Source organism: Microtus pennsylvanicus, chromosome 1 (genome assembly GCF_037038515.1).
Source record: "Microtus pennsylvanicus isolate mMicPen1 chromosome 1, mMicPen1.hap1, whole genome shotgun sequence".
NCBI lineage: Eukaryota > Metazoa > Chordata > Mammalia > Rodentia > Cricetidae > Microtus > Microtus pennsylvanicus.
The window spans coordinates 38,948,597-38,971,285 of record NC_134579.1 but is presented as its reverse complement, the minus strand read 5'-3'; the positions used below and the strand labels follow the sequence as shown (position 1 = coordinate 38,971,285).

The 22,689-nt window shown below is 38.0% G+C and overlaps 1 protein-coding gene across 1 annotated transcript in view; it reads left to right on the top strand.

The window, feature by feature from the left end:
• Tomm70 (translocase of outer mitochondrial membrane 70) overlaps positions 1-22,689 on the top strand; it is a 36,190-nt gene that overhangs the window by 887 nt on the left and 12,614 nt on the right. The window contains exons 2-6 of the mRNA XM_075961972.1: positions 12,820-12,993; positions 14,863-14,989; positions 17,084-17,193; positions 18,369-18,517; positions 21,566-21,773. Of these exons, the coding sequence (XP_075818087.1) occupies positions 12,820-12,993; positions 14,863-14,989; positions 17,084-17,193; positions 18,369-18,517; positions 21,566-21,773 (768 nt within the window). The remainder of the gene's footprint in view (positions 1-12,819; positions 12,994-14,862; positions 14,990-17,083; positions 17,194-18,368; positions 18,518-21,565; positions 21,774-22,689) is intronic.

Sequence of the window (22,689 nt, the reverse complement as noted above, 5' to 3'; positions counted from 1 at the left end):
GGGAGGTGAGCAGCTACAGGACAAAAGTGGGGAAACTCATTAGGTAGCTTTGTATATAGGACATGAGCCACTGTCACTTTGGCTGATAGCATAATTTTCTACTCACTTGCCTGTACACATGTGTCCAAGCCTAGTGTGTCTGGTAAAGTCTCTGGTGTTAGAACAGCATTGGAATGATGAACTGCCTTGTCTGTTCTGGTGATCTGACTATTAATCTTCCTGACAAACCTGGCAGCTGTGTGGAGAATTGGCATGGCCTGAGATAGGAGTGGGATAAGGGACTTTCTCTGGATCTGGAGTTGTGTGGTGGTATTACCAGAGTAAATCGAGTTCAGAGACTTACCGGTAATAATTCCAGGTATATACATAAGTAAAAAAAATCCTTTATACACGAACAGCCGGTGTACTGTACACTTATGTTCATGAGAAAAAATGTGTACGGCTAAATGAATGGCAGTCATTCATTCCATCCGAACTAAAGACCCATTTTATTTATTTATTTGCTTATTTTACGAAGTAGTTTCAGAAGTTCTGGTAGTCCTTGCCGTGTGTGAATCTCTGTACTAGCCCGAAAGAAAAGCGTTTCTTCTCTGCTATGGGGAAATAGCCTGTTCCTAACTAGAAATGACTTCGTTGGGGGGAACTGAGGAGATGTCATTGTAGGTTGGCCTGTGGAGCATTTTTATTTTGGTAATCCCACTTTATCTCACTGTCATTCTAGTAGACCAAGAGGATTAAAATATTAAGCCCCTTCTATTTCATCCAGCACTAAAAATGTTAACCAAAGTTTAACATTTAGGATGAAAGCCTGGGCACTGGCAGTCCCAGCAAACTGAGCTGGACTGCCCAACTCCAAGAAGCCAGTTTTAGAGATAAGTAATGGTGAAAAGCAGAGATTGATTTAGTATGTCAGTGCTGAAAAGAGGAAAAAATAGAAGGTTCCAGAAACCCCCAAGTATGTCTTTAGGCTGCTCACAAGAACTTAAGGCTTAAGTAGAGGAAGAATCAGACTAGATGTTTGCAGAATTAAGCATTCTGGTCAAGAAGTGCTGTGCTTGACCTTTGTCTCCAGCCTGCTCCTGCTAGAGGGGTGGTGGGAGGGCTGGATGCGGGTTCCTAAGGGGACTAATCTGCTTCCTACCAGATGATTACTGTGTTCCAGGGTGTGGACTCCGCATCCAGGATAATTACCCTCTGAAGTTTATTCTTACTGGAATCCAAGGTGACTCGAGGAAAAAGGTTAAGGACAATGAAACCTGCCTTTAGTTGAATGTGACAGACAGAATGTTTGCAGATATGTTAGGCTTTTATCCTATTTTTCAGTCACCTTTTGGGTCAGAGTGAAGTTTTAAGTGTATTTTTAGCAAAAGTGACTTCTAAGTGCTTGTTTCTGGATTGATTGAGTGCCAGTGAAAGTGGTTGTCAAAACTTGGCTATCTATCCATTTTCATGAATATGAAATTTTGTACATGTGAAAATTTTATACATAAAATTTCTATTTAATTTTAATCTGGAATAGTAGATAAATGAAAGTTACATAGAAGTTCTTGGTTCTGTAGTAATCATAAATATAATTAAAAATAAGGGAGCTGGCCTGGAGAAATGGCTTAACAGTTAAAAATGTATATTGCTCTTGCAGAAGATAAATGTTAGGTCCCCAGCACCCATGCCTAACAGCTTACTTGTGTAATTCCGACTCCAAAGGGATCCAGAACCTCCAGCCTTCAGGGGCTCCTGCACTTGGGTGCACATAAGCGAGTGCACGCACACACATAATTAAAAAATAAAATGAATGGTTTTTACATATGACACACTGCAGTGTTAGTCACTATTCATGGCATGCTTTTACTGATGGTTTTGAAAGAATCTCTCAGTTCTCTTTCTGAGTTTAGATTTCTTTAAATTCTCCTTAGTTTTGCAGCATTTTCTACAGCAGTAATAATGATTTTCTTATTTTATGAGTGGTTCGTAGTTTTTATATAAAGAATATTTTTGATTGACCTGACTTCTGTTGAATACTCTGTGTACTTTGAAATGCTTTAAAATTATTATTACATTTGTCCCAAAATAAAACGAAGCAAAACACTTTGCATGCACCATTTTCTTACCCTACCATGTAGAATTTAGGGATGTGTTCCAGAAATCTTGTTTGGAATTACTAAATTATTGTTTAGCAAGGCAACATTAAAAATCTTCACATTTTCTAATGGAAATGCATTCTCTTAACTGTTGGTAAGCAATAAATATTGAAGACTATTTTTGTCTTTTAAAAATGATATTCTTTGGAGTCGTTCTGAGTGTCCAAGTGTAACTGCCTTCTCATCCTAATGTATGTATGTATTCCCTGTGGTTGGAGGAATTACTCTGTAGTTAAGTAAGCATTTGTTTCAGTTGAGGGAAAACTAGGTTTCTAATGCTGAGTAATTTCTCCAGTTGAGCAGTAACTACATTTTTTTTAAATATTTTTATTTATTTATTATGTGTACAATATTCTTTCTGCGTGTATGCCTGCAGGCCAGAAGAGGGCACCAGACCTCATTACAGATGGTTGTGAGCCACCATGTGGTTGCTGGGAATTGAACTCAGGGCCTTTGGAAGAGCAGGCAATGCTCTTACCCTCTGAGCCCTCTCTCCAGCCCCCAGTAACTACATTTTAAAGAGAATTAAGGAATCAACTGATTACTATTTAGGGTTCAGTATTGGAATGAATAGTAAGCCTGTTTAGTTTTATCTTGGGACTTATGTTTGCCCAAATGTAAAATGAACTAGAGATATTGCAATGTTTCTGTCTTTTAGGTTAGATGTTTATGTGTGTGATATGGATCATATTCAGTGGTCACTTTGATGAAGTAGCAAAAACTTGGAAGAAAAATGCAAAGCTCTTCATGTTGGTTTTAAATAATCAGAATTTCAGGATATCATTAAAGAAAACATTTGATGATTGATGGTTTCTAAGATTCAAGTAGTATGAAATCATATTCCATTTAAGCAGTTGTAAAATTTACCAGTGTTTCAACTTGCTTCAGTAGCTTTTTCAAACTTGAATTACAGATTTGCAAAATTGGAAGATTTCTTATTTTATCCATGACACTTTCACGCCCTAGATTTGAGCTACCTCAAAGGACTAACAAGTGCACACGAAACCTGGTATCCTAGCTGCACTAATGTTTAAGAACAGTGTTTATTTCTTAACTTTATTAATTTCATAGTAGCTTTCTATTCAGTTATACTTTAAATCCAGTGGTAAGAGAAAGTAGCTGCTGTGATGTTCAAGGTTCTTAGCCTTACAGATATTATAACACATAAAGTGGTTGGGAACCACAGATCTATGTCAGGATATTATTTACACACGTTAGTGAAAGGGTTAGCACTGTTGTGATCGTCTTCCTTGAAATGAAATTACTCTCTTTTCCTGAAGGATGTTTCTAGTTTATTTCGTTAATTTTTACTTACATGTTTGTGTGTATACAAGTATGGTTGTGCACGTGAGTGAAAGTGCCCATGGAGAAATCAGATTCTCCTAGAGCTGGCATTAGAGGCGTTAGTGAACCACCTACCATTGGTGCTGGATCAGAACTCGGGTTTATTGCAAGTGCGGTTAGTGTATGCTCTTCACTGAGCTGTCTCCACCACTACCCCCTCTTTTTTTTTGTTGTTTGTTTGTTTGTTTTATGGTTTTTTTTCCCCAAGACAGGGTTTCTCTAACTTTGGAGCCTGTCCTGGCACTCGCTCTGTAGACCAGGCTGGCCTCAAACTCACAGAGATCCACCTGCCTCTGCTTCCTGAGTGCTGGTATTAAAGTCGTGCACCACCACATAGTCCCCTCCTTTTTTAAAGGCAGTGTCTCACTTGAAGGCCTAACTAGCCTGAGACTCAGAGAGCTCCATGATTCCTTTTCCCAGGTATATACAGGAATCTTCCTTTGTCTCACAAGTATTTCAGTCTCCTTCTTTTCTAATCATATCTCTTCTTAATTAGTGTGCCTCATAAAATGGACCAGGCAGAATCTCTGGTGTCATCACTATCTCTTTTTACGTTTTTATGTTCCCCGTGTCTAATCAGAAAATGAAACGGAATATTCTACATCATGTCTTAAGTAGCTGACTACTCTGTTCTCACTGCTGTCATTTCTCAACTGAAGAGCTGGTACCTTTTTTATTATTTTTTATTACAGTCACCTCTATCCATGTTTGCCTTATCCATGGATTCAACAAATGGAGTATCAAAGATATTTGGGGGGAAAAACTTAGACAACTATTGAACATGTACAGATTATTTTTCTTACCATTCCCTAGATAACTACACAGTAATGATTTACGTACACTTTCATTGTACTAGGTAATGAATAATCTAGAGATGATTGAAAGTACACAGGAGAGGACTAGACATTGTAGCTTAGTTGGTAGAGTGCTTGCCTAGCTTAGTTTATACAAAGCTTTGGTCCCCAGCACTGCATAAAACCAGGTGTGATGCTTGCTTGTAATCCTATTACTCAAGAAGTAGGGAAGAAGGATCAGAGGTCCACTACATAGGAAGTGGTACATGAAAGGTCTATAGCTATAGCTGCTTGGGAAGATTACTTAAGCCCATACATGTGAAACTAGCCTGAGCAGAAGAGTGTGACAGTTATGCTGGAGGATATACCTAGGTAATATGCAAATAATGGACAGCGGATTTGAACGTCCACAGATTTTAGTGTGGGATGAGGAGGTTCTAGAACTAATCCTGGATATTGAAGGACAACTGTAGGCTTCTTCTACTTGAGTGTCACTATTCGATTAAATCCCATCAGTCCCATGCTTAAATGGTAATTCTTTCCAGTGCAGATAAATTCTATTTATTTTGAATGATGCTCCTCCATGCAGTTGATTCCTCTTTATCCTTATTACTCTATCCTGCCTGAGTCCTGGGCTTACAGGAGTGTGTCGCCCACTCAGCTGCCATTTGCTTTTGATTCTGGTCTTTGGATGTTCTCTCTCACATTCTTGTAAAATACCCAGCAGTGAAGTCCTCTCTCCTTTTCTGAATCCCTATCTTTGTGATCTCATAGTTCCCCAGACTATAACACTTACCACATGGTCCTGCCTTTACTGCTATCATCTTGAACCTGTGAACACTGGGATTGACTATGTTATTTCTAGTCTCAGAACCTAATGCAGTGCGTGGCACATGGCAGGTGATTGGGCCTAGTCTTCAATTATAATGTGTTTATAAGTTTATAGGCATAATATATAAATTCATGAATGAAGAACCCTAATTTAGTATGGTTCAGCTTAAAATCTTTCAACTTTAAAAAACAATTACAAGCTAATATATATTTGTTAGGAATTTATAGCAGTTCATTATTGCCAATTGTATATCACTTTGAACACACTCTGTTACATGATCATGACATCAGGAGACATGTTTTGAGCTTCAGTCCTTTTCTGGTGTCTTGTACATTTCTTTGTCTATTCTTTTGGTTTTTGCTGTTTTTTGTTTTGTTTTTATTTTTTGAAACAAAGTTTCTCTGTATATCTCTCACTGTCCTGAAACTTGCTATGTAGACCAGGCTGGCCTTAAACTCAGAGATCTGCCTGCCTTTGCCTCCCAGGTGCTGGGATTAAAGTCTGTCCATTAATTCTTTTGGGTTATATTTTCCTCCCTGAAATACTTTTTTTTCATTTTGGTTTCAGAGAAGATTATAAGCAACTTTTACTAACAATTTACTGGTGTTGAAACCTAATACCTAGAACTTTTTTTTGTAAACTGTGACTTGCTTTTCAGAGGATTAATTCTTCAAGACTTGGTGGGCAGCATTTGCCTCTTATCTGACAAGTTTTAGGACAGAGTAATGTTTGTTGAAGAGAAGAAAGACATGTTTAATGTTTTTCATTGTTTCCTAAATGTATAGCCTGAGATACTTGCTTTTGATTCTGTTTTACCCCATGTGTTTGGATTTGTGTGCATATGTAGTTGCTGTTTCTTGAACTAATAATTTTCTTGTCGATTTACTACTGGTCTAATGTGTTGCTTATGTATATCGAGATTTCAGTATTTGAAAAGTGGTCATTTTCTTGTTTCCTATACTAGTATGTAGCATGTTTCTTTGGGGTTAAGACTACTCTATTGGCTATTTATTATATAGCTGTGTCTCTGCATCTACAAAGGATTGGTGCCAGGGATATCCAAATCTGTGGTGCTTAAGTGCCTTGTAGTTGGTGTGTGTGTGTGTGTGTGTGTGTGTGTTATATTTTTGCATAAAGTATACATCATATTTTATATGCATACTCTTCCTGATGTCTTCTTGACATTTCTGTAATACCTAATACAAGGTAGATAGATGTTAGGTAGAGAGTTTATTTACATACTCTTTTGGAATAATAAAAACAAAAGTATGTGTAGTATATATTCAAGATCTGATACCAATCTTTTGAGGCCTAATCACAATGTATGCCAACAGCAGTTAAAGTTTTGTTTTTCTTCCTTGAATATTTTCATTTCATAGTTTCTTGAATCCATGGACATGGAGGGACAAATGTGTAATTGTGAATTTAGAGATCGGGGATATAGCTCAGAAAGTGATGTGCTTACTGACCAAGTATGGGGACTTAAGTTCATATCCCTAGTACCCACATAAAAGGCATTTGTAGACATTAGCACTGGAGAACAGAGGCATGTGCCTCATAGAATCTCACTGGCCAGTCAGTCTAGACAAAACTGTCATCAGGTTCAGTGAGAGACACCATCTCAAAAAAAAAGGTAGAAAAGCAGTTGAGGAACATATTCCAACATCAACCTCTGGCTGCCACACACAAACAACATGAACTAAATTTTGCTCTAAGTGAACTAAATTCTGCTTTCCTGGCAAAAAGAAAAAGATCTGGTTGTGCTAGAGATTTCCATTTGCATGCAGTAAGTCTGTAGTGAACATCATACTTGAGTGTTCTTTGTTCAGGTCTAGAGTATAAGCATTGGTGTTTGTTTGGTTTTCTTGTTTTGTTTGTTTTGGCTCGTGTGTGCAGGCAAGTGGGACAAGTATGGTGAGTGTTGTTCTACTGATGAAGATTCTTAATTTTCCTAAAGCATCCTTTATAAATACAAGCCAGCTATGCCATACAATATAGAAGTAACATGTAGTTAAGTCAGATCGATGGAGCTTGAATTCTGCCTTGAGCATATTTTTAATTTTGCCGGGACTTTATGCATAAAATGGGACTAAGTGCGCCTCTGATGTCTTCAGTATGAAGCTCTTAAGAATATTTCATAAAGCCGGGCAGTGGTGGCGCACGCCTTTAATCCTAGCACTCGGGAGGCAGAGGTAGGCGAATTTCTGTGAGTTCGAGAACAGGCTCCAAAACCACAGAGAAACCTTGTCTCAAAAAAAAAAAAAAGAATATTTCATAAGTGGGCTGGAGAGATAGCTCAGCTGTTAAAGGCTAGGCTCACAACCAAAAATATAATAATATTTCATAAATATTTATGACAGTAATTGATAAATTGTTTTATCACCATTTCTGTGATCCTTCAGTTTTTGATCCAGATATTTGTTGGATTAACTTATTAGAATCACATGGGCATTACTGCTGATTCATTCATTATGAAGAGAAGGAACTTACAGGGGCAGAAAGCATTAAATTTTATAATTTTAAGTAATTGGTAGTATGACATAATAAGCAGAAAGGAACATCTTTAATTTATTTAAATTCTCTTCCAATATTCAAAGATTAAATTTATGGTCTTTGTATTGCCTTCTTTGAGGACAGTGAACATAGGAGACAGTCTTTTCAAACTGTATTCCACAGAGACTGAGGGGATTTTAGTTTTGTCTTAATATTAAACAAGCCTTCCTAAGGTTTTCAGGCTGGCCACTGTTCTGGTTTCAAGCGATTTTGTCTGAGCTTCTCTGTGGGACTACCAATGCTAGCATGTGGTAAGATTAGTGTTTGTGAGTGTGCATGCACACACACATGTGGGTGTGAAGGTTGGAGGTCAGTTTTGGGTATCATTTCTCAGAAGCCAGTCCACTTTGTTTCTTGAGAAAGGCTCTCTTACTCCGGGGACTCTGATTAGACTAAGCTGACTGGGCAGCCAGGCAGCCCTAGGGATTCACCTGTCCCAGACTGTCCGTTTCCGGGATTACACAGTGCCAGCATGCCCAGCTTTTTATGTAGGACCAAACTTAAGGTCATTGTGCTTATACAGCTTGCACGCTGTGGACTGAGTCACCAAGATTAATGTTCTTTAAAACCTACCAAACTTGCATGCATGCGGCCAGCGTGTAATAAAACTAATTGTGATAAAAGACTCAGTGAAATAACTTCATAAAATTGAATTATAAAATTTATGGCACTCCGAAAAGATTACCAAAATCAAGTAGCTTCCAGTAATGTTAAATGATGTTAAAGTTTCTTTTAATAACTTTAGTAGCTTTCAAGTAGATCAGTAGACACATGAAAAGATAGAACTAGCTTCTCATGATGTTCCTATTATGTTTGGTGTCTTCTTGTATATATTCCTCATTTGTGAAGAGACACTTTCAGAGTTGTTTTGAGGTGGTTTTTCCCCAACTTCTACCTTTAATTCTAAAGTTATTTAACATAACTTAGAGTGTAGACAGTGAAGGAAATGCACTTGAAAAGTAGTACAAAAAGATTTCCATGGGATGGAATTAAAAACCCTGTATTTAAAAAGAAAAAGTTTATGGTCTTCTTTTCCCTCAATACGTTTAATTTTTGCCTGAAATGTCTAGTTTTGGGTATAGCAGAAGGCTAGTGTTTGTTGCTAACCAGCATTTTGTTATGAAGTCCATCATGTGCAAAAAGGTAGCTTCTCATTACTATCCTTATTGTGTTGCCATTTCGGAGAAACTATGGGCCAGAAAGTAATGAGAGTCCAGGGAGTCAGAAGGTGAGGTGTGGTGGTGACCATTGTGATACTTCATAGTTAAGTGGCTCTCCGGAAGAAAGTTTGCCAGGTAGTTCATCATTTGTCTGTATATTTGGATTCTTTTTCAACTCTTGTCTTCAGACTACCGTTTATTTTCAGTAGTTCAATAAGGAAGTTAATATACTTAAGAAATCTGGATAATTTTAAAAGGAAACTTAAGTGAGGGGCTGGAGAGATGACTCGGGGGTTAAGGATACATGTTCCCCATGTAAGAGGATCTGAGTTTGATTTCCAGCACCCATATAGTGAAATGAAAATTTTTTTTTTTGAAGTTTATGTCCTGGCAATTCATGGCATGCATGGGTAGTTCATATATGGTGGTTCTGTTGAACCTGTCCATATCGGGTTTCATGGTCTAAGTTGATGAGGACGACTGCCCAGGTCTCTTCCTCACCCGTCTAGTAACCATATATTATCACAGTTCCAGAAGATCTGGTATCTTTTTTTTTTTTTGGCCTCATGTAGTGCATGGATATTTATGCATGTAGCACACCATATGCATAAAAGTAAAGAATTAAAAGTAAGTAGCTAGTTGAGATTCAGGGTTTGGTCTTTGCTCATTTTGTCTCTTTTCTTAACTCTTGTATTGCTTCCTCCAGATCCCTTCCCATCCTCTTCACTCAGTCCTAGCTCCCACTGCTTCTCCTTGAGTTCTTGTGATTTCATTGCCTGTTTGTGCCAATGAAACAGAGTCCTATACTTTGGCCAGTGAGCGTCCTTTTTATTTAATCTGAAAGTCTTTAGTTAAAATACAGAGTAACTCAAATATGTTGATAGCTGTGCCACATTTTTTTCTACATAAATAGCCCCTAATGTAGGCTTCCAGTGATTCAGAAACAATGGAGATTTTCTGTGCTAAATAAAATAATGTTTTTCATTTTTACTTACTGTCAAAGGCAGTCAAACTTATTTTAAAGTTTTATTAAGCAAAAAGATCAGTAATCATACTTTTGAGCAGATTGTACCTTTATCAATAGAACTATGTTGTGTTCTCTCTACAGCTTTTAAGAGTGGTCCTTAGATACTGCCTTTTGTAATGTTTATGTTTTTTCTTAAATGTTTGTATTTTACTTTAAGTCATCTTTCAGGCAGTACTTAGTTTTACTTTTAAACAACTTGAAAATCTTTTTTTTTAATATGTACTTACTGTGTATACAGTGTTCTGGCATGTATGCCTGCAAGCCAGAAGAGGGCACCAGATCTCATTGCAGATGGTTGTGAGCCACCATGTGGTTGCTGGGAATCTGTTAGAGCAGTCAGTTCTCTCAACCTCTCTCCAGCCCCAACTTGAAAATCTTAATCACAGACTCACCTATTCACATTTATTACTGATGAGTGTAATGACTGTTGCCATATTTCCTTTTTGTTCTTGTGCCATTCTTTCTGCCTTTCAATGTATTGGTCATTCTCCTGCTCCAGGTTCATTGGAGCATTAAACTGTTGTATGTGTCTGTCTGTGTTGTGTTTAACTTTTGAGTTAATTCTTGCTTCAGAGCTTTGTGATAGTTATTTGTCAGGACCTAATGTTGGAAGTTTGTACCTGATTTGTTCTTTTTCCATTGTAGTTAGTCTGATTTTCTTTTCTACTTACACATCTTTGAAATTTTTGCTGTAAATTTCAGCATGTGTTTTTAAAATGTGTAGGTTTTTTTCTAATTTTTTAATAACGTCTTTCACTGTGTCTTTCCTTCTGGGAACTTGGTGGATGTTGGAAGTACTTGTTTATTTTCTTCAAACTTCTTACCCCATCCTCTGTTTTCATTGAATTCTGGAAGTTTTCCTTGATCCTATTATGCGCAAATCAATCCCACACCAGTTATGATTTAAGGGGATATTCATTTAGGTGGGTAAAACTCACGAAACACCAACCGTCAGGAAAGGAGCCTCGTTGCTGGAGCAGGTGTGGGAACCAAGAGAGCAGGCCGAGGCTTACCTCTCTTTTTAAAAGGTAAATAGACCACGCCCCAGTGGACTGGTATTTCAACAGCTATTGGCTGAAGGAGTGGAAGGTCCTCCCGCAGCAATCCTGCCTTGTACTTAATTTGTTCCTCAGCTGTGCTTGTAATATAGCCCCTCTGTTAATTATACCTTTTTTTCCCTTTTCAATATATTTACTTGTGGATTATATTTTCGTGGTTTTTATTTTATACTTCAGTGGTAGAGCTTGTGCTCTGCATTAAGAGACCCTGAGTTGGAGCTCCAGTAGCTTCTCCCCACTACCTTCCCTCTACTCAGGGAAGTTTCTTTATCAAATAGAAGGTGCCCTTCTTGTATGTATTGGCTTTCTTTCTGTGTCAGCAATTCCTCTTTGTGTGGTTTCTTGGAAAGAGAACCACTCTCTTTTCTGGATGACACAGTACTATTGCAGTATGACTTGTGCTTTTTTTTCCAGTTGAGAAAGACAATTAATGAGGTTATCCTAAATTCAAGCCATCCAACCATCGTCCTGATGGTTGTCTTCCTAATACCACACAGGGGTTCTCATTTTTTTTCTCCCTTTTCTTCCCCCCCCCTTTTTTTATATTTTCAATAAAGGGTTTCTCTGTATAACAGCCCTGGCTGTCTTGGAACTCACTTTGTAGATCAGGTTGGTCTCAAACTCAGAGATCCACCTACCTCTGCCTCCAGACTTCTGGGATTAAAGGCATTCACTACCATGCATATTTCATTTGACTTTTTTTGTTGATTCTAGCATGTTTTCATAGCTCTATGGATTTGCACCACCACCACCTTAATCGTAAAGTTCTGAGTGAGTTTACGACTTTGTTTTTGGCTGTATTCATAGCTATCCTAGGACACATGAAGCCTTGACTGCAGGTGGGACATAACGTGTAACCTATTTATTCTTGAAATATGTTTCATGGTTGCTGCTTGACTTATACTGGAAGCTTTTAGAAGATAAATAAATGAGTTGACAAATGGAAGATTTTCAGTCATCTGTTGATTTGTGTTCTTGGTTCCTTTTATCCCGCATCTTGGTTTTTAACATACATATATTTCTTGTTAGCACCGTCTAGCTTAAACTGTCTAGGTTATATTCCTATGTATAATAGATAGTTTGGCTTACCTACAAATCCTTCTTTGTACACTATTACTGAAAAAAAAAAACCCATAGCTATAATGATGCTAAAGAAGGGCAACAGAGTATAAATAGGGAGCTTGCTAGCGCGTGAGAGGCCTTGGGTTTGATTCCTAGTACCTCCAAAAGAAAAAGAAGTAGTACATAAGTTTCCAGCTATTATCAAAATCCCCTGAGGGTTATAAGGGATCAGCTTGACGTGACCCTGTCACCTTGATCATAACTACCCTTTGCCTGCCAGGCAGTTGCCTTGCCAGTGTCTTAACTGATAGTAGGCATGATAATCATTTTGAGAGAGGCCAGGTACTGTCCTGTAGACATGAGCCTACCTTTGTCTACCCCTTCTGCCTTGGTGTAAGGATCCTTGCCGCTGCCCAAAATAGGAAGTTCAGGATCTGTTAGTCTCTTTATTTAGTTGTTGCTATTTACTTTTGAGTAGGGTCTTGCTGATTAGCTCAGACTGGCCTTGAACTCTTTTGCCTTAGACTTTCTAGTGGCTGGTATTACAGGTTTATGCTACCACACCCAGATATGGTGGCTGACTTTCATACACTAGATTTTTGTAAAACAAGGGGTTTAAATTACTTTGGCTGAGAAATATCCCATTTGGTTGGAAAACATTAAAGTTGTTACTTTTGGCGTTGGCAGAAGTGATAGAGAAGTGATACTTTAACATGTTCATCTTTTGGGGAAAAGTCTCAGTGAAAATAGCCACCCTATTTTCCCATATTATTTCATCAGCTTGTTTAATCACTATGGTCTGAGTTTATTCTTGAATATCAGTTCTTAATAATTGTTTTCTCTCATTTCAGAATTCTCTGGATAGAGCTCAAGCAGCCAAAAACAAAGGCAACAAATATTTCAAAGCAGGAAAATATGAACAAGCTATTCAGTGCTATACTGAGGCAATTAGTTTGTGCCCTACTGAGAAGAATGTAGACCTTTCTACATTTTATCAGAACAGAGCTGCAGCCTTTGAACAGTTGGTAAGTACTCCACTGTTATTTCCTCTGTTTATCTGCTTAAAGTCTCAGTTAATTCTGCTCAGCTCCAATGCTTTTTGTTTGTTTGTTTCTTTGTTGTTTTTGTTTTTCGAGACAGGGTTTCACAGTAGTTTTAGAGCCTGTCCTGGAACTAGCTCTTGTAGATCAGGCTAGCCTCGAACTCACAGAGATCCGCCTGCCTCTGCCTCCCAGGTGCTGGGATTAAAGACATGCGCTACCACTGCCTGGCACCAATGCATTTTTTGGAACTGATTTGAAATTATAAGAATTTTTTTTTCAGTTTTACTAGCCAAAATTGTACAGCAAAATTCTATAAATTCTATATATTTTAATTTTTAATAAAATCGGATAGTTTAGAAGGTTAAAGTTTCATAGTGATCCCTCAACAGTTTGAGATTATTGGCTCAACTTTTTATCTCTTTATAATATGCAAAAAAAGGAAAAAGATGAGTTCCTTTTACACATGCTGTTTGTTGCATTTTTTGTTACTGTTATGTCTTGTATAGTTTTTATATTCGCATAACCAAATCTTTCGTTCATATTAAAAACTAGTAGTATGATTGTATGCTTTTATATAGGGTTGATGCATTAAAACAGTGGAGAAGAGGGTGTTAATAGAAGAACCAAGACCCAGAATTGCTTGAAGACAAGCAAGCATTTGATGTTTAAAAAAGTATAAAAGTCTACTGAGTACAGTAATGAAAGTGGAAGTAAGCAAGAACAAAGTCAGGAAAAGTCTGTAGGTAATGAGTTTATAGTTGAGCAAAGTGTAACAATGTAGTCCTGTGTTCTCAGCACATAGAGGGTGGAGGATCATGGGTTTGATGGCCAATGTGGGTTACATATCTTGGCTGAAGACAATGATGAATAAACGAAGCAAAATGAATTTGTAGTTGATTCTGAGTACAGTGGGGATATTTAAGGGATTTTACAGTGGAGGAGTATCATCTAAGATTTCTCCCACTGTTTTGTCAAGAACATATTGGAATCAGAAAGGATGACAGCATGTTGTTGGACCAGCCTACACAGCATGTAACGGAAAGCCGAAGACCAGCAAAAATGGCTGTTGCATTGGACATGAAAAGTGAAGACAAACAAGAATTTAATATCATCAGAATGGAGAAGGAGCAAGATAGTTTATCACACTTTTGTAATTTATGAGGGTAGCCTAGCTAGAGATAACTTTGTGAATCACCCAATTTTAGATGGTAAATAAAGCCAGTCACCCAAGAAGAGAGAGGTGAGTCCTTGAAGATGGCAGCTTGTAGCGGTCAAGTAGAAGGAAGGAATTCAGCCAAATACATTGAGAGGCAGCAGCCAGCAGATAGCAAGACAAGTGCAAGGTGGACTGATGACAAATTGCTGATGAGTGGGGTAGCTATAAAATAGAACAAAATCTGGACATGTGTCCATGTCATGGGATAGTTCAGAAGAGAGGTGGATCTTAGCATGGAGAAGGTATGGATCCAGATCACCAGTGCTAAAGGGTACTGCTATTCTCAGTTTTAACAGGAGTGAAAGGTTTAGAAGCACAAAGCCACAGGCAGGTCCAAGGTAGAAAGCCTAAATATCTTCATTGCCTATTTGTAGAAGTCTAGTGTAGTGTCTTTATTTTGTGTGTGTGTGTGTGTGTGTGTGTGTGTGTGTGTGTGTGTGTGTGTGTATACACGCATGCGTGTGTACATGCATATAGAGTAACTACATGTAGTACATTGTAGTTACTCTTTGAATTGAGAATACTTTTATTGAGAAATTCCTAACACTTGGCCTTTTAGGTTTTGAAAACTCAGTTCTATTAACAGTTCTGTTTTTTGTGTAACTGTTTTTTACCTTTTATGCTTTCAATTACAGCAAAAATGGAAAGAGGTGGCACAAGATTGTACAAAGGCTGTTGAACTTAATCCCAAATATGTGAAAGCTCTCTTTAGACGTGCAAAAGCCCATGAGAAGCTAGACAATAAGAAGGAATGTTTAGAAGGTGAGCATTTTTCTGAGTTTTCATAGGAAAATTACTGCAGGATTTCTAGTCATTAGTAAATTTATATGAAATTGCCTGTGCGTGTAGAAAGCAGCTAATTATCTTTCAATGTTAAACTCTCCTCAGCAGAAATTTCTTTTTTTAAATTGCTGATTTTTTAAGTTCTATCTCTCTTTTCAACTGTTGGGGTTTTTTGTTGTTGTTTGATTGGTTTTTTTAATTTTTCAGTTATTTATTTTATTTTTTGAGGCAGTCTGTGTATAACCCTGACTGTCCGGGAACTCACTATGTAGACCAACTGGTGTAGATGGAGTGGTGGGCCACTTCCCGCTGCCCGGGAGGGCTCCCGGACACCGGCTAGCTTTACCCAAAATAATTACAGGGATTCTTTTAGCTCTAGCCTCTTACTGGCTAATTCTCACATCTTGATTAACCCATTTCTAATAATCTGTGTAGCACCACAAAGTGGTGGCTTACCAGGAAGGATCTTAACCTGCGTCCATCTTGGAGAGGAGAGCTATAGCGTCTGCCTCATTTCCCTTCTTCCCAGCATTCTGTTCTGTCTACTCCACCCACCTATGTTCTGACCTATCAGGCCAAGCAGTTTCTTTATTAATTAACCAATGAAAGCAACACATAGAAAGAAGACGAACCTACATCAAACTGGCATTGAACTCACAGAGATCCACCAGCTTCTGCCTCCCAAATGCTAAGATTAAAGGTGTGTGCCACCACACCCAACCTCAACTAAGGAGTTATTAACACTCATTGACTAAGGAAATCAGAAAAATAGTTTTAGCAGGTTAGTGTTGACATATTTACAGCTATTTTCTTGTATAGACGTGAAATAATTTGGAAGTGAATCATTAAGGAAAACATTATTTGCCCTCGATATTTTTCAAACATGATTTTCTACACAATTGCAGAGTATGTAATTCTCAGAAAATGTTATAAATGTTCTTTTACCTCTAATTGGCCATGACTGCTTCCAAAACTGCAATTAAAGTACAGGTCCCCAACTTTTAAAATTTAATTTTCTAAGTGATGTGACGCTAAAGCAGAGTATAATTTCTACAATCTAAAGTGCTTTCAGTACATGTTCACAAGTTCTTTAAAAACATCAGTAATAAAATTTAGCCACAACTACTTTTTAAATAACTTTTGGGGTTGATACTGGGCCATAAAAATTCAGAATCTCACAGATGCTAAGCATACTTATGCCACTGAGCTGAGCCTAAAATGCTTTTTGTTCTCTCTCTCTCTTTTTTTTTTAAAGGATTGAGTCCTTTAAAAAGATGAAGCAGTTTTAGATCATGTTTGAAAATTTAGAAGTTTTGTATATCATGTGTTGGTCAAAGAATTCCATTTCTAAAATGAGAATACCAAGTTTTGAACTAGACCTTGAGTTATCGCAGATACGGTAGGGAAGAGGTTGACTAGAGTTTAGATTAAAAAAAATGGAATGAGAAATGAAGACTGGAGTTAGAGCTAGCTGAAATTAGCAGGGAAATGGAATCCATGTTGACTTGTTTGGAAGAGATAGGTGTGGACTTGTGAAAAGTCAGGATTGGGGAGAGAAGTGACGGCTGCTGAACACTTTTTTAGTAAAGGGCGAGTGATTGAGGGGCTTTTCTTTGCCACTTGAGACCGTTCTGTTGTGAGCTGTGCAGCATACCCAGTTGAAAGTTGAGTTCTGTGGCAAAGTAGCTTTAAAAAAAATACTTAGGAGGTGAGGCAGGAGGATTAGTTGTGTGGAGAAGTTTGTTAACAGCCTAGGTAGCATAGGAAGATGTGGGAGTGTCTACTTTGTCCACTTGCCTTGTGTTTCTAGTCAGAAGAGCGGATTCTGCAGCCCTTGTTTATTATCCACAGAATGTTAGAGCATTGAGACTTCAGAAATGAAACACAGTAGGCCCGTTCATTTTGTTGATGAGAAAAACCCAGAGGAATAAAATATTGACAATTTCTTGAAAATTAAACAGTTCTGCCTTGCTTTGAGTTGAGTTTGGCTTTTTGTAGTTTAATTTGTACCTATTTGATGCTGCTGGTCATCTTCCCAATGATTACATAATTCTACTTTTACATCATTTCCAGATGTCACTGCTGTGTGTATATTAGAAGGCTTCCAAAATGAGCAGAGTATGCTGCTAGCTGATAAAGTTCTTAAACTTCTCGGAAAAGAGAACGCCAAAGAAAAGTATAAGGTAAGTTAATATGAGCTGGGGAATATTGGATACTCCTTGAGACTGGATAGTGTTTATAACAACTGAAACTAGAACTAGGTTGTATTTCTCTCTCCTGTCCTCTTAGGTTGCATATCCATTTTCAGTGAGCCCAGAGCTGTACTTAGAGACTATAATTCATTTTATGTGTTACAGTTTCCACACAACAGTTCAAACACCAAATCCAGTCTGCTTCCTATATGTTAGCCACTTGCATATTGTCTGGGGTTACTTTTGTGCTGCTACAACACTTTTCAGTGGTTGTCACTGTATGCAAAGCCTGCGTAGTGTCTACAGAACCTCTGTGTCTATTACCTGATCTTTTATAGAAAAATATTTGCCAACTCCTGCTCTTTATCATCAGTTTTTAATGTAAATTGTATTAGTGGACATTAATTAGTGACATGGTTTAATTTAACACTTAAACAAAGCTCTCTTCCAGAGCAGTGTGTGCAAGTGGATGGTCCTGGATTCCAGGCTGGTAGCTCTTACATGGGAGGTTAGGGTAGAAAGAGTACATGGACTGAGGCTGGCCTGTGCTACAAAATGAGACCCTTACAGGGTGTGCTCTGTTGGACAGATGTTAAGTGCAAAGGAGCTAATACGGGCTAAGTATTAGGGAGAGGAGGTACAGTGCTGGACAAGTGACAGAGCTTAGCTGACAGTGACGGACGGTGCACTGCTAATTTTAGGAATGCAGGGCAGTTGTGCCTTTTTCGTTTGCTCATGACTTCATTTTCTCCTAAATTGATGTTTATAACTAATCTCTATAGCTAGGTTTAGGCGGCACATGTCTATACTTCCAGTACTTGGGAGGCAAAGCAAGGGGATTCTAAGTTGAAGGGCGAGTTAGTCTGTATAAAGTGAGACCCTGTCTCAGAACAACAACCAACACTTACGAGGTTTCTTTAATGTGGGCTTCCATGTATTAACATGCACTGTTAATCCAAGAGCAATATAGCTAACTGTACTAGAGCCCAGAACTTTATTTCCTTAATTCATAATGGAGTTCTTTACAATCACCTGTAGCTTAGAGTTTAATATTGTCTAATTATTTGAAAATGAAATCTACTGTTTTTAAAAGTCATTGTGCAGTGTACTTCTTTGATTAATGCTTTCCCATTTTAAAAAGAAGCTTAAAAATGATTGAATTTCAGAACCGTGAACCTCTGATGCCATCGCCACAGTTTATTAAGTCTTACTTCAGTTCCTTCACGGATGATATAATTTCTCAACCAATGCTTAAAGGAGAGAAGTCTGACGAAGATAAAGACAAGGAAGGAGAAGCTTTAGAAGTAAAAGAAAAGTAAGTATGCTGAGCACGGCGTCTGCTGGATGGGCTTGGAACACCAGTAGGTTCACAGTCACCTTTAAAGGCAAATCTACATACAGACACAGTTAAATATAACTTGAAGTTATATATAAGTATAAATATACCTCTCTTTCTTTAAATAGCAGTTATGTTATTTCTCTTACCAGATTTTACTGTCTACGGTAAAAGTTTTAGTGGGGTTATCAAGAAAATACCCCTTAAGACGACGGATGTAGTTGGTAGGTGATTTGAATAAAGGTATTGCCTTAAATTATATGTAGCTCAGGTCATGGAGAGAGGGCTCAGAGGTTAAGAGCATTGGCAGCTCTTCCCAAGGTCCTGAGTTCAATTCCCAGCAACCACATGGTTACTCAAAACCATCTGTATTGAGATCCGGTGCCCTTTTCTGGTATATAGGTGTACATGCAGGCAAAACACTGTATACATAATAAAAAAATAAATCTTTAAAAAAAGTATGTAGCTCAAATGCCAAATGTTTAAGTGCAGGATAGTTTTTAATTTATATACTGGTGAATGCTTAGGGATGCTGTAAATTTTAAGGTTTTTTACCTGTCCAGGAAAGTGACATTCCTAATGACTTCTTCTTGTCTTTGGTACTATAGAAAGCTGAAACTAAAGGACAAGTGCCTGTGTGACTGGAGACCTTGTGATGTCATATATATGCCGTCTAGACTGTTTCTTGTTCATGTTTGCTAAAGCTTGTGTTTTTCAGTTAGACTCTTGGAGAGAAGATGATAGTATTACTAATTGGGTATTTATTAATGTGTGTGGAAGGGAGAGGAATACTGTTCCTTGTAGTAAAACATACTGAGTTTTAAGGACGTCTGCATAATTACACCAAGATATGTAAATGTTAATTGGTATGCAATCTTTGAGAAAGTCATAGTTGGGAAATAACGTTTCAGATGTCATATAACTTGGTAATAGTGATATAGATAATTTCCTCTTCTGTTACCTAAATAGGCTTCACCCCATAAAAACTAGAGCAAAGTTAATCACATTCTGTGAGCCCTGGTGAGCGATGACAAGCTATGAACAGAAACTCACAAGAGCACAACTGGAGCTGGTGCTGCAATTTTTGGTTTATAGTTGGGCCTCACTCAGAGCCTTTGATGAAGCTAATAACTGCTCTTGTTTTCTTACCCTGGTAACCTGAGCAACAAATAGAGAATAAAAAGCTAGTGTGAAGTTAGGAAAATTTGATTGAATTTTTCTTGTAAATCACATACCAGTTTTCTCTGTTGTAAGGAGCTGCTTGTTTGTCCCAGCCTCCCAGAACTGAAAACAATCTCACAGAAACTGTATTAATTAAATCATTCCTTGGCCTACTAGATCTAGCTTCTTATTGGCTAACTCTTACATATTAATTTAACCCATTTCTATTAATCTGTGTATTGTGACGAGGCTGTGGCTTACCAGCTAAAGTTCCAGAGTCCGTCTCCTGTGGGGCTGCATGGCTTCACTCTGACTCCGCCTTCTTTCTCCCAGCATTCTGTTTAGTCGCCCCTCCCCACCTAACTTCTGCCCTGCTATAGGTCCAAAGCAGTTTCTTTATTTGTTAATGGTAATCACAGCATACAGAAGGAAATCCAACATCATTTCTCTGTCTAGATCAGTGGTTCTCACCCTTCCTAATGCTGCAACCCTTTAATACAATTCTTCATGTGTGGTGACCATGGAATTATTTTGTTGCTACCTCATAACTAATTTTACTACTGTTAGAAATTGTAGTGTCCAACCCACAGGTTTAGAAGCACTGATCTAGAATATAACTACTGAAAGGAGAAATTGTACTTTAATGTACAATGCTCTTTAATACAGATGCCCTTTAACTTCTGAGAGGTTAAAGCCCTGTCAATACCTTGTAAATTGAAAATGTGGTAAGTCAAGTATGTGATACTTTATGTAACCCATTGAACAACAGAATAAACTGCCATTTATTTGCCCCTGTGATTCTATGGGTGTTTGTGACCTCTGACTCTCTGCCCCTGTTCAGCACCATTGCACGGAATTGTGCCACATGTCTCTAGTTCAAGACAAGATAAAAATGTGAAGTATATACTTCCAAAGTCTACCATTTTCACAACTTGTTAATGTTCAACTGTCATAAATCAAATATCTTAGAAGTCTTGTAGTGTGTTTTTTTTTTCAGTTGGAAACCTCTTTATTAAGCATCTCCAGTAGCAACCATCATCTTAGAAGAACAATGTTGTACCCAGGTGGTGACGGTGCACACGATTAACCCCAGCACTCAGGAGGCAGAGATAGGTGGATCTTTGAGTTCGAGGCCAGCCTAGTCTATAGAGCAAGAGACCTGTTACAGGACATCCAGGGCTACACAGAGAAACCCTGTCTAGGAAAAGAGGGGCGGGGAGAGGGAAGGAGGAGAGGAATGTTGTATTCTCTGTTTTTAAAAGAGAGGTCATTCTAGATAACTTGTTGGGTAAAGGTGCTTGCCTTGCACCTTTGGTGACCTGAGTTAATTCTAGGTCTACTTTTTAAGATGGAACAATGTATCTATTTTTGAGGCACTTTAGTGTTTTTACTTCTAGTTTTCCTTACTCCATCCACAAAACAGTGATCTGTACAAAACACAGGTCTGATCACTCCTCTTGCCTTGATTATTGTTTATTTCTTCCTTGTTCTTCTCGTAGCCCTTAAATAGCTGTTGAGTGCACTACTGATATGGCCCAGACAGGAAGGGAGACAGTGTCCTTATCCCTATTCTAGAAGAGTATCTTTTTCATTAGCTCTCCTCACATTACCTAATGTTAGAATCAGGGTACTAGCCTAAGCATTCTGCCAGTGACTGCTGCCTCTGTTGAAAACTGTTTCTTGAAGGTATCAAGACAATTCTGCTGATTAAGAAACCCTAGTCAGTTTGATCTCTAGCCATAGCTCCAGTCCCATAGCGACTGATTTATATAGGAAGAAAAGACAATTTGCAGTATCATATATAGCAAGTTTTAGCGTTTGGTTTTCCCTTAGAAATTAATTTTCTGTGTTTGTTTTCATCTTCAGTTCTGGCTATTTAAAAGCTAAACAGTATATGGAAGAAGAAAACTATGACAAAATCATAAGCGAATGCTCAAAGGAAATAGAAGCTCAAGGCAAATACATGGCAGAAGCTTTACTACTACGAGCCACCTTCTACCTGCTCATTGGCAGTGCCAACGCAGCCAAACCTGACTTAGATAAGGTCATCAGTTTGAAGGACGCTAATGTGAAGGTACAGTTGGAAGTGTGTGTGCGTGGGATGCTAGAAAGTGAGCATGGTTTCTCTACAGCTGCAGTGCTCGATGCCTTAGCATTTCACTAGCAATTCTCAGAAAGGCTATTGGTTATTTTGAGGAATCTACATCTATTAATATTTGTGTAGTAAATATGAAGCAGTACTATTTATGTCCAGGTAAGAAAACAGACATCTTTCTCTACAGCATTTATTACTGTTAGTTTCCTCTTGTGACTATGCCCTACTGTAAAAGATTGTCTTTGGATAATGGTGATAGTGATTGTAAGGATTGTTAAAATCCTTTTTGGGTTTTTTTGTTTTGTTTTTTCCAAACGATTACTGTGTGTAGCCCTGTCCTTGGAACTCTGTAGACCAGGCTGGCCTTGAACTCACAGAGATCCTCCTGCCTCTGCCTCCCAAGTACTGGGATTAAAGGCGCAGGCGCGCGGCACCACCACCTGATTGTTAAAATCCTTTTGAAGTTAAATTTTCATAATGAAGATACTCTACAAAATTTTCCTTAATTTCTTTCATATTGATTTCCTGATTACTAAAATTATTGTATTCTGCTGTGAAGCATATGCATTATTGCTTGAAGAAATGGCCTATGTTTATGATTGTGACTTTTAGCTTTAACAGCTAGAAACAGTAATCTCTATTATACATCATGTATAAAAATTAACTCAAAAGGAACCAGAAACCTGAATGTAAGAACTAAGAATAAAACTTGCAAGAAAAACATATAGGAATAAGTGTTGGTTACCTTGTATTAAGAAGGGGTTTCTGAGATATGAAACCTAAAATACAACTTCAAAAAAGAAAAAGGTGCCACCAAAATTGCTCAGTAGGTAAAGAACTTGCTCCCAGAGTTGACAACTTGAGTTCTATTCCTCGATCCCATGTGGTAGAAGAA